Raw genomic sequence first — 12,289 nt, forward strand, 5'->3', positions numbered from 1 at the left:
CGTATTGGTCTCACCTGTTGTGTTCATTATTAGCCTCCCTTTATAACCCCCTTGTGTTTCTCTGTCCTTTGTCGGTTCATTGTCAAACACTGTTTATCGTTGCTGGTCTATCTTTATGATATTCCTCTGTGAGTACTTTGTCTGGAATCCTGTTTAACGTACAGTGAGAGTTGTTTTGCTGTTAGTTACTGTCTAGTCTTCGTCAACGTCAAGTCGTGTCTTAGTCAAGGCTATTTGCCTCTCGTCTTGTTTTGCCCCCTCGTGGGTTTTGTTTTCTCTGTTTTGTCTACAATAAATTGTGTGTGAGCATTCAGTCTGCTTTTGGGTTCATCTACCTTCAACCTCATGACATTTAGGAGATATAAGGATTCAAAACTTACAGTCTCTCACTTCCGCTAAAATGGATCACGGATGTTTATGACATCACCGTGGACTTCAGCTTTCATCACATCTTCTGTCCAATCAAATATTCTCTAGGATCTAAAGTGTTCCGCCCCCTATGCTATAAATACCACCTGGCCAAAGCGACCGTTGACACGTCACGGAGCAATATGGGTTGGAGGTGTGTGTTCGGTTGCTCAAACGCTCAAGTTTTATTTAGTTTTTCCAAATGTACGTTGGTTAAGAATGAAATGGCTAGAATTTATTCACACCTCTACTATTGAATCCAACGTATTCATCAGCCCTCGGATTCACTTCCATGGTGCTGGCAAGTACGACTTGCAGTCTTGTAAGGTAAACTAAACGCTATTGGCTATTTGAAAAGGGGGAGGAGCCATTCAATATGTCCCACCGTGTCAACACATTATACAAAGCTGTGTGTTCCAAGGCACTTCAGCGGGCCTTTAAATATATTGTTCTTTAATTAATTAACCAAACACCAAATAAACTGTACTTGCTATTACATGATTTCTTCAAACGTTTGTCTCTTTTTTTTTTTGTCCCTTCTTCCTCAGTGAGTTAAGCAAGATGGGTGTGACTCTGGTGGGGCACCAAAAGAAGATCGTCTCTGCCGTCCAGAGTTTGCACGCACAGGGGACACACGTGCAGGTATAACAAGCCTTCTCCACCGCCTGAGAGCGTACAGACTGAGAGAGTTAACAACTGCTCCCACTACAGTCCCTATCAGCAGCTTCACTGTACAGTTCCCACCCTGGATGTTTCCGCATACGACCCTTTCGTCAGCGCTCTGGCTTCCGTCCATGCACGTCCGAGCTTCCTACGAGCCGAGGGACACACCGAGACCGATCTGCAATCGCTTGACAAGGCTACGGCAAATCAGATATGAAGTATGGTTATTAAACAAAAAAAGGAACAATAATACATTAGGGAGAATTCACAGCTTGTGTTTTACAGTTTCAGTGTTTGCATTTCATATGTGATCTTTTGCATATCAAAGGTTGGACTATTCATGAAAATGAGGGTTGTTGTTTCTTTTTATCACATCCATGTTTGGGGTATCGGTCTGTTCTTCTACATCCACTATAAGCCACAGTTCCATAACAGAAGATGTTTATAGTATATTTATTTTGTCATAATTGAGGCAATGGTTGAGCACCGATGGATTCACGTCGCTGAATCCAATATTCAGGCGGAAAGAAAAGTTTGCGTTCCACCAGCAAAGATGGCACCCGCAACGGCGAAGGAGAAGTGTGAGGCCAGCGCAGGACGGCAAGATAAGATAAGAGCATTATATTGTTTAGCTGAGAAATAACTGCTCTTCACTCATCGCTGTGTTCCTTATGCGAACAGGCGTTGAAACAGTGCAAGCATTTGAATAAGAAATCGTTTGACTTCCAGATAAAAAGTGTTATTTCTGTCCATTCGACACGTTGTTCCACTGCAGCGAAAACAACTTCGAAACATTATTTACGTCATCATAACGTGTGTGTGTGTGTGTGTTCTCGTGCACCACGTCCGCATCGTCTTTACGTTTACACTCGTAGTGCGTGACGACATATACTATTGTACTATAGTGTATAAAATGTACAGTGTTGATTTAAAAAACGAAGACAAAATTGAAAAAACAGGAGAAAAACTAGAATGTTTGTAATGATGTACTTTTATTTAGTATGAAGAGGAGTTAGCGGCCGTGTGGTGCGTTATCACCGCTGTCTGCTGATGTGCGATAATAACTCATCTCTGGAATGTAGCATGGATCCTAAGCTTCGTCTTTGATTGACAGGTGACAGTGACTGCAGTTTTTTCACTCAAGTGGTGCCCTTAGCTGCTTGACTTTAGATGCCTTATTAACTGTGCAGTTCTCTCTTTTTTCTCGTCCTCCCCTTAGAAATGATATCATGAAGTATAATGTATATAGTATTTATCATTGCGTCACTGAGAAGCTGGAGCTCGATATTAAAGCCAGGCTCAACATGTTTACCGTTGTTTTAGTCTGCTGTTTGTGGAAACGCATTCGATCCATGCCGCTCTCGCGGGAGGCGCGGGTACATGTGGTATAGGGACGGAGAGGTTTTATTAAATCTATTGGGCTGAACTAAATTCCTCATGCTAACTTTACTGAGACTGATTTGCTGCACTGTATATTTTTGTACTAGTGAGGTTGTTCTGTAAAGTCAAAGTCTACCTGTTTTATTTAAATATATATGAGACAAATACAGGAACGGGTGGTACTGAGAGATAATCATATTTCAGATCGTGATCATGATTCCCATGATTCATGATTCCTCATCATATCAAATTTTGATTTCTTTTATGTCATTAATTGTTTCGACGCTTCAGCACAACACTGTAACTAATCGCAAGAGCTACTCAGAATCTGTCAGGTTTCGCTGAAAGGATTTAAATATGCTAAAATATCTTGATTCAAAACTCTTTTAAAATGGAATTATGAGTAAAATAAATATGTCAGAATTCTGTGTCTGCAGAATCCGAGTGGCTTTAACTAAGCACACACGACCACAGTTCCTTCAGTAAATTTTTAAGCAAAATCCATCATCATCTGTCATTAGATTATGTACAATATAACTGGAAAATTTGCATAAATGCTGAAAATCTGAAAAGTATACCATGTTGACATAAACGGCAAAAACAAAACATTTAAAAATGTAAATCATACCAATATTGCTAATGGGTCACTACTATTGCACTTTTCTTATAATTTAGCATATTTTAAAGTAGGGATGCACCGATACCACTTTTTCCAGAACGAGTCCGATACCGATACTTTCATTTTTGGTACTCGCCGATACCGTATAACCGATACCTGTATTTTCACTGCATTTGTCATTTTTAAATGTATTGGTAGAGAAACCAAAAGAATATAAATCATATTAGTTGGCTTAATTTGTTCATCAAATAAATATATCCTTCAGTAATTTTCACGCTTAAGCCTGCTAAAATGCATTGCATGAGCTTCTGTTACTTTCACTCTTCATTCTATTGCTCTATCATATTTTATCTTTCATTGATAGTACAGCACATACTTAGAGCTGCTCCAGCAGGGCTCAGTGCTGAGGATTGGGTCAGTGGTACAAATGTTTAGACACCAGTGAAATATCAATTCTTGATTCCAATTTGATACTACAACAAAAACTATAGTAATCATTCAAATGTGAAAAAAAACACTGCATATTCATTACTGAATAAATTAAATATAGTTGGATCGCGCGTTGAGACACTGGTTTTCGGGGCGCGCGCTTTGAATGTTTGCGTTCATGGAACTTCTTGACTTGCACACGTCCTGTTATAATGTAGGGAATCACTCATTATACATAAATCAATAAACAGTTCATGTTTCACTTACATGAACGATTTAGTTTTAATCCAAATAACACATGCTGAGTGAACGATCGGCAATCAAAAGCATTCAATAGAAGTGCTCTCTCTCTCTCTCTCTCTCTCTCTCTCTCTCTCTCTCTCTCTCTCTCTCTCTCTCTCTCTCTCTCTCTCTCTCTCTCTCTCTCTCTCTCGTCAGTTAACGTAAATAATAAGCTGCATCATGCCTCTTTTTACTTTCTTTGCCATTGACATCCGACTGCACTACAAACTTTCCGCTGATGTCTGTGGAAAAGGGACCCTGCGCGCTCAATCCACTGCACGTTTTTCTCTTACCAGCTCGCGCACCAAAGCTTTGTGTTACTATATTTCGTTTAATATTCCACTAATAAGATACATTTACTTAATAGACAGCCTTATTTTTTATCCACATTATAGGCCTACTCTCTGTTGCCCGTGTTTCTTTCTTTGGACACAAGTGTATCCTACAAAAGCTGCCTGGTATCGGCCCGATACCGATACTGGTATCAGTGCATCCCTATTTTAAAGAAAAAAACACACTTCCTTAAACAAGCGATTATGCATTCAGATGAATTCATTTCTTCTATCCTGAGATGAGTTAATGAATCTTATACTCTTAATCTGAGATTTCAATATGTAAAATAATTGCAGAAGGCCAGAATCTCATCCATTTTTATGCTAATGTTTGAATCTAAAATTAGATCTATTCAATTGTCTCTGGAGGCAATATGCTAATGTGGCGAAATTGGCTGCACAAAGTCCCATTGAAACAATAAAAACATGATTTGACGATGATGCTGATAATGGCAATATTAATAACCATTAATAAATCATAAGCTCCAAATTTTACTACTGCAACATAAACTTTCTGGTTTTGCAAATACAGCTAAGGAAAGAAATCTATCTGTATCTGCTCACCAAATGAATCAAAGCAGGTGGTTATGTGACTAAACAGTGTTAGAAGGATGTGGAATGTTGTTAATATGATAGAAGATGATAGATGAACATTGCTTATAAAGTTGTTGTCTTTTGTTCTGCCCTGGCTCTGTACATGTGTTTGGGCTGATCCTTTGTGAATGATCTCTGTTCTTTTGTAAGCTATGTGCCCATCATCTCTTCACACACTGCAGGTTTATGAGCTTGCAAAAAAGAGTGTACGCATTGAGGTTCTTCATGTCGCTGTAATAAATGCTAATATTTTTAATTTCTCACCTGAAGCTTTGGCATCTCTTTTCCTTCTTCTCTAAATGCACCTCTGCATCATGCATATGCATCATACACGCAGACGCCATGGGACTCAAACGTTTTTATACCTAAACTTCGGTTTAGACTAGGGGTGTAAAAATGCACTGATGCATCCATCGAACAATAGCAATGCATTATATGTAAGTCACAATGATGTTGTATTGCACATCCGAAATACTGTAAAATACCGTATTTTAAATTGTAAAAAAATTCAGGAAAAGATTATATACATCAGTTGTATAACTGACCAAACTCTAGTTAGACTTATTGAAATATTTTAAAGGTTATGAATAACACTAAAATAGTGAAATCAAACTGTGACACATCTTGCGATTTTTTTCTTTCTTCTTGATATATATCAAATCAAGTAAAAAAAAAAATAAAAAAATGTGTGCACCTTTTAGAATGAAATCTCTCTATATATAATTTGTAAGTCTAAGCAGAATTAACTAAGGTTTGTATAAATGTACAGTAAGTGGCACAAAGAAGAACTAAATATAAAAACATTCAGCAGAGCATCCTAATGAGGCTGTAACTGCAAAAAGTCCTATTTTTTATTTATGATAAGCAAAACAGGGCCTTTTTGACCTGCACGCTGTGCCAGAGACGGATGTCATATTCTCCAGAGAGAGAGAACGGGTCAGAGAAGGTCAGCTTTTAAAAGCACTCCTGCCTCTCTTCTCACTCTATGTTATGGCCATTACAACCAATCCCCACTCTCTTTTTCTCTCCTTTGTCTTGCTGTGCATTATACAGAACGCACGCACACACACAGATCATATGGAACACATAGTCATTTTTCAGCCATCATTAGTATGGCAGGCGGACAGATTTATGGGCAGCCTGTAGGGCCACAATAATACAATCAGCAGGCAAGACAGTACAGATGAACATTACGGACTGTTTTTCAAACAAATCATATTGCATTATATAAGTTCAAACAGTACACAAATCATCTCTAACGGTACGCTTTTGCCATAGCGGACTCGTTGCGTGTCAGAACGGTCCTCTCTGCCGCAGTGCCTCAACTGAGAACAGAAAGAAATGGAAGTAGTTTCTCCATTTAATGAGTATTACATGGGCTTTTGTGTTCCCATTACACAATGATTAAAAACAGTGTTTACAGAGTAGACAAATCACAAGTGTGGGAAGTTTTCTTGTTAAGCAAAGAGGTACTGTATAAAAGGTATTATCAGCAGCACGGTTTGTTTATTTAGCATTTCACTGTGAGCACGTGCAGGGCCGTCTCGAAATAGGTGTGTGGCGTTCATTCAGGGCCATCTTTACAAGGGGCAGGGGTCAGTTTTCCAGCGCTTCTGTCCGAACCCTCCGGAGGTCTGAGTGGATCTATATCGCACCATCCAGACTCGGGCTCCTGTGTTCTTTTAATGCCTTCTGCACTCACATTAAGAGACACCTAAGCCCCTGTCTGACAGCATGACTGAGAGGGGTAATTAGGCTAAACACCCTCGGGACTTGCTACGATGTGCGTGTGTGTTACAAAGAGAGTGAGTAAAAGTGAATTTGTTGGGTTAGTGCGTATCTGCATTTGTTCAGAGTGAATCTGTGCAGTGTACGAGTTTGCGCACAAGCCCGACAACCCCATCCGTCATAGTTTGGCCTTTCGAGCCTTCTTCGCCACACCATATAACCTTTTCAAATTATGTCAATGTGTATTTCAAAATGAATCAATATGTCATACTGTGGCCGATTGTTCACATCTGCTAATATATGGACATGGGCCTAATTTGTGGTTTGGTAAAATGACACATTATCACGGGGTGATCCATCACGGGTCCTAAGTGACAGCCGGTCATCCTTTCTGCCCTGCTTACTGGTGTCATATGATTGCTTAATATGGTGAACATGACAAAGGGAGATTGAAGAGGATTCAATTTGGGTCATGTGACTGGATGGCGCGACTGTCCGGGAACCGATTCGTTCCCACCGCGCTCTCTCTTGGATGTGTTTAACTGGGAAGCACTTAATACATTAAGCTTGGACACATATTTCTTGCTAATTCAAAGCCAATCCAATCCGAAAATAAAATATAGTTAGATAAATGTGGAAATAAATTTGAATTAGATTCATTTCTTTTTACTCTTAGTTGTGGCCCTGTGGCTGTTTTTTTTATTTATTATTATTATTTGTCACGTAATCCTCCTGGTTGATTAGCGTTGACATTTAGCATTAGCTCCCAGTGCGCCCGGCCTTTACTTTCATTAAGGCAAAAACTAAACGTTCAGAATGCTCAGTGCCATCTTTACACGACTGCAAACAGCAAAAAGGTCACACACCGTAGCACTTTGATCACTACTAAAATCCTAAAGGAAGTCTAGTATGCTAGTTCCCTCGTTATGCTAGCTCACAGTGTCTCAACTCAAACTGACAGTGTTTAACATGTCAGTCTGTGACTGCTGAACCTACACAGCTAATGCTGTTTGAACAGATGTTGTTTTTCATAAAAATATGCCATACATGTCAGTTTACTTCTCTGTGCCACTTGCTCTTTGTAAACAAAATCGCATTTGTTGCTCAGTGAGAGAGAAAAAAAAACCCAGCCGGTTTTACTCACGTATTGAGATGCTTGGGGAACATCGAACATGTGATTGCGCGACAGTCCTCTGTGTTTAATATGATCCGGCTCCTCACTGAGCTATTGTTTGACTGTGGTAGAGGATGAGCCACAGGAAGTGTGGGAGAATTTCAGCTCACAAAGGCGATCTTCACGTTTAACTAGATTAGTCCGGCCGTCATCCTAATCCACTTCAGCAAAACACATCTATAGGGACAGCTTACTTACAAACAGGGCTGTCGTGGCTGTTGTAGACGGGTTCAGCGAGGGCCCTGTGAATGGTGTTTTTGATGATTGTACAGCTAGACCATTGTAAGCGGCTTTATTAAAATTGAAAATCAGCCACACTGGGACTCAATGAATGGGTCAGGAATCTGCATTTTCAATAGGGGCTTTCCTGAACTGCAACCATAAAACAATTTTCTATATTACACCCCAAAGTAATATCTTAGTGCTTAAATAGTGGCGCTGTCTAGTGGTTAAACATCTGCTTAGGTTATCAAAAGGCGGTGGATTTCACCACTGCCCTTGAGCAAGACACATAATTACTTTTTTTTTTTTTTCTAAATAAACACATGTATATTTATATTGTATTGGGTAATGCATTTGGTTTTTATTGTGCAGTGTGGAGAACTTGGGGGCATTTATTATACACTATACAATACAATTTATAAGGTGCTTCAAATAAATACATTCACTTTCTATATATATTATTTATTTAATTGATTATATTGGAGAGCCAATCACTTGTTCACAGTATAAAAATAAATAATAAAATCAATAACATAAAAATAAAAGATACACTTTTTCATCAAAACTTTATTTTATTAAAGCTACACTGTCATTTTTTTAAGTTGATTCTTAGCAAAAAAACACTTTGTTCTTTCACAATGATATGTGCTCATTAATGTGTAATTAATTTTACCAACTAATCAAGTATTCTCGTAAGCATAGAATCTGCCATTTAGAATACATACGAGCGAGTCGCTCGAATGGCGGCAGCCATGTTGCGCCTCCATCTTGAAAATACATTAGCCAAAGAGGGACATACCTGGAAATTCAAGCTTCGCCTTTCGCGTTTTTACACTCAGTGGCAGCGTGACGAATGCGAGGGGGAGATTACTCGCGACTGCCGGCAGATTTGAAATAATGTGGCCACCGTAGGAGTTAAAACGCCCTCGGAATGGGAGGGGCTAGAAAGTAATATTCAGTTATACAATTTCACCGCTAGATGGGAGAAAATCCTACACAGTTTAGCTTTAAGCAAGTTTAAAGTGTCATCCTTTCGCTAGAAAATAGTCCCAAACATAACAGAAAGTTGCTATTCAACAAAAACAATGATTCAATAAGACAACTGCTGATATGGTGAACAAAGTTGTTAAAACATCATGGGAATATAATATGGCTTAAATGCTGCACTGGCCAAATAACATCCTGGAACTATACATTTTATAATGTCTAATATTGCTATCATTAAATTTACATTTACGCATTTAGTAGATGCATTTATCCAAAGTGACTGAGAAAAGAGGAACAAAAGCAGATTTTACGGAATACCAACATATCAGGACTCCACACTGCAGCCATCACTTTTCCATGCACGATCAGCTGTTGGCTTTGACAGTAGAGATGTTACTTTACAGACGGCACACGTTAATTAGAGCCTGTTGGAACAGATGCCCGTCTATCAGCCTGCTAGAAAACCATTCTACCATGCATACAGCATCATTTACAGAAAAGTCTAACTTCACAGACTTATGTACTGATGAATCAGCATCTCTTATTCCACAGCCACACTTATTTTAGTCAGGAAGTCTTCAAAAGATGTCAACGAAGTCTTTAAATGACCTTGTACACTACAAGCGAATATACTGTAGTTGATGCTGTTTTGTATCTCACTTTAATCAAACAGTTCATACAATCGCCTCTTGCTGTGCTTGTTTTCATTCCAAGTCATGGCATTTTCTTTCAAAGCATTTCCTGCCTCAAATTTTCATTAGCTATCACAGTTCCTAATTCAATTTGAAAAGTGAGTATGGCGCTTTAAACTGCATTTCATGCATGGGCCGCATCGTGCCCGCTTTGATCAGCGCTACAGTGAGATGCACGCTCAATACTGTTGACCCATGCAGGAAAGAATGCGCTCGTTGCATTCTGCCATGCCAGAAGAATAATAGAAGAAAGGGGGGAGCTGTCACCATCTACGCTATGTGTTGTCCTTGCTTTCCACCAGCTCCGGGCAGTACGCCAGTATTCCCATTGTGAGTGTTATAGTGAACCGCTCAATAACATTTGGTTGACTTTCCTCTTTCAAAAAGGGCATTATTTGGGGGTTTTGTGGGGAGTTGGTGCATCGTACAGGAAATGTTTTCTCCAGCTAGTGCTCAGTGGAGGTCTGGATTTCCTCTAACCCTCTGCAGATGTGCTGTTCTTTGGTGCACAGCTGGCACTCGTTTCTGGAAGAGTCGTCCCTGCCGGTTGCATTTGATTGTGGGGTGAAAAATGAGCTTCGGTCCTGTCTTTTTCGTGGCGTGTTCCAGAAACATCGTGCCACATCTTGCAAACGTTAGATCGCAGAATGCCCCATCTGAGCGCTTGAAAAGAGATATTGAGGAAAAGATTATGGTGGATCATGCCATTGTGCGAGCTCAGGGAAATCTAGATTTACTTGCTGATGGGCTTTTGGCCACACACAGACATCTGATCAAATTTTATTCAGGTACTCTTTTTTTATTTGACTTTTTCTAGCTAAAAATCACCCAGAAAGAGGCCAGCAGACTGACATGTAAAGTATCTTCTTTAAGACATCTGATACAACCTAAAGGGTAAGATGAATATATAATAAATGTATTAACTTTTACAGTGTAGTTAATGGATTAGGCATCATGGAAAATGTTTGCAAACTTAATACATATAAACAAGTTTCATAAAATTCATAAAGAGAATCTACCTGTCATTGATATATCTCCTAAGCAACATATGTGTGCAATTAGATTATTTAGATGAGTATACAGCACATTTATGAAGAATTCCCTTTATCATTTTTTTTTTGCATTAACATTCCATTGCATTTATGCATTTGGCAGACACTTTTCCATTTGAGGTATTATTGTTTTATTTTTTTTCAGTTTTTTCAGGGGTACCTTTCAGTTACTTTTTTCCAGGAATGAAAAACATTTTAATAATCTAAAGAACCTGTTCCCTCTATAAAGAACCTTTTGTGTAATGGAAAGGCTGCCAGGATGTTAATGGTTCATCATGAAACCAAAGAAGCCAATAAAGACCTTTTATTTTTTAAGAGTCTAGTGAAATCATTTGAGCTACAGCAACTGAATTTGTCACAGTTTATTTCCACACAGAAAAATCCTCAAACTATAGCTTTGTGAAAAATTTTAGCAGGTCAAAAAGCCCAACTGCAATCACAGGATTTAGCTGAGTGGAGAACGAGCTTGTTTAAATCACACTGTTCTCCCAAACTTGGGTTACAACCTGATACCTCAGCGAGCATTGATTTCCCCAGAACACTGAAACACTTGTCCCTCCTGCATCACTGCATGTACAAGAAAAAAAAAATGAAAAAGCAATTGAAAGATTGAAAAAGCAGAAGAGGGAATGAGAAGCAAACTAAGACTGCAGATAGAGAGAGAGAGAGAGAGAGAGAGAGAGAGAGAGAGAGAGAGAGAGAGAGAGAGAGAGAGAGAGAGAGAGAGAGAGAGAGAGAGAGAGAGAGAGAGAGAGAGAGAGAGAGAGAGAGAGAGAGACTTCTACTCTGGTACTATAATGATGAGTGATTGGAGGAAAAGATGATCTGGTACGTTGGACGAGCAGAAGTGGAGAGATGAGTATACTCATGGATGGAGATGAAAGATGATGATGGAGGGCTGTCTCACACACCTCACAGCAGAGAAAATAACTGCACTGCTACATTAAACACAATTCAGCGCTGATGATTTTATCTGATACATTATAGTACATGCAGCATATATTCCGTATTCGATTCTGACAGTGACATGAAGCTAGATCTGCGTCACAGCTGAAGTGGAAAATGCATTCCAGCATGTGAAAAATGTCCAAAACATTATATAACCCGAAATAGAGTTCATTTAATCTTAAAAAAAGTGGATTTGTTGGTCTTAAGTCATTTAAGCTGGTTTAACCAGCTGATAAAATCAAAAGCCCTTGTAAAACCATCAAAAAAGACCATCTAAATAGCTAAATATGGTAACGCTTTAGTTTAGGGTCCAATTCTCACTATTATAGTTGCTTGTTAGTTAGCATGCATATTACTAGGTGGTTGGCTGTTTATTAGTACTTTATAAAGCGCATATTAATGCCTTATTCTCCATGACCATTTTATACATCCCTTATTTCTACCCAATACCTAAACTTAACAATGAATAAGAAAGTAATTAGGAGTTTATAGAGGAAAGAGTTGGAGTTAATAGTGAGAATTGGACCCTAATCTAAAGTGTGGCCATATATGTATATATTTCTCAGCATAGATATATTCGTGATCAAGACTTTGAATCATTTTTCAATTTCGTAAAATAGTTATTTAGCAAAATGTCAAAGCTGTTCTTTCAAAATGGAAAAAAATGGATGGTGCGTATCACCAACTGATCATGAATTAATTTATTTATGCCTATTTGCACAGCTTGTCTAATGAAAATGGTTGATTTGAACTTTTCATGTGAACACACACACACACAC

At 38.8% G+C, this 12,289-nt stretch overlaps 1 protein-coding gene across 3 annotated transcripts in view; it reads left to right on the plus strand.

The window, feature by feature from the left end:
• The window catches only part of epha4b (eph receptor A4b), a 147,213-nt gene extending 142,026 nt beyond the window's left edge, over positions 1–5,187 (plus strand). For all 3 annotated transcript variants that reach the window (XM_079877071.1, XM_079877070.1, XM_079877069.1), the window contains one exon: positions 957–5,187. In XM_079877071.1, the coding sequence (XP_079733197.1) occupies positions 957–1,056 (100 nt within the window). In that variant the 3' untranslated portion in view covers positions 1,057–5,187. The remainder of the gene's footprint in view (positions 1–956) is intronic.
• Positions 5,188–12,289: the final 7,102 nt, after the last annotated feature.

Source organism: Squalius cephalus (genome assembly GCF_949319135.1).
Source record: "Squalius cephalus genome assembly, chromosome: 7".
NCBI lineage: Eukaryota > Metazoa > Chordata > Actinopteri > Cypriniformes > Leuciscidae > Squalius > Squalius cephalus.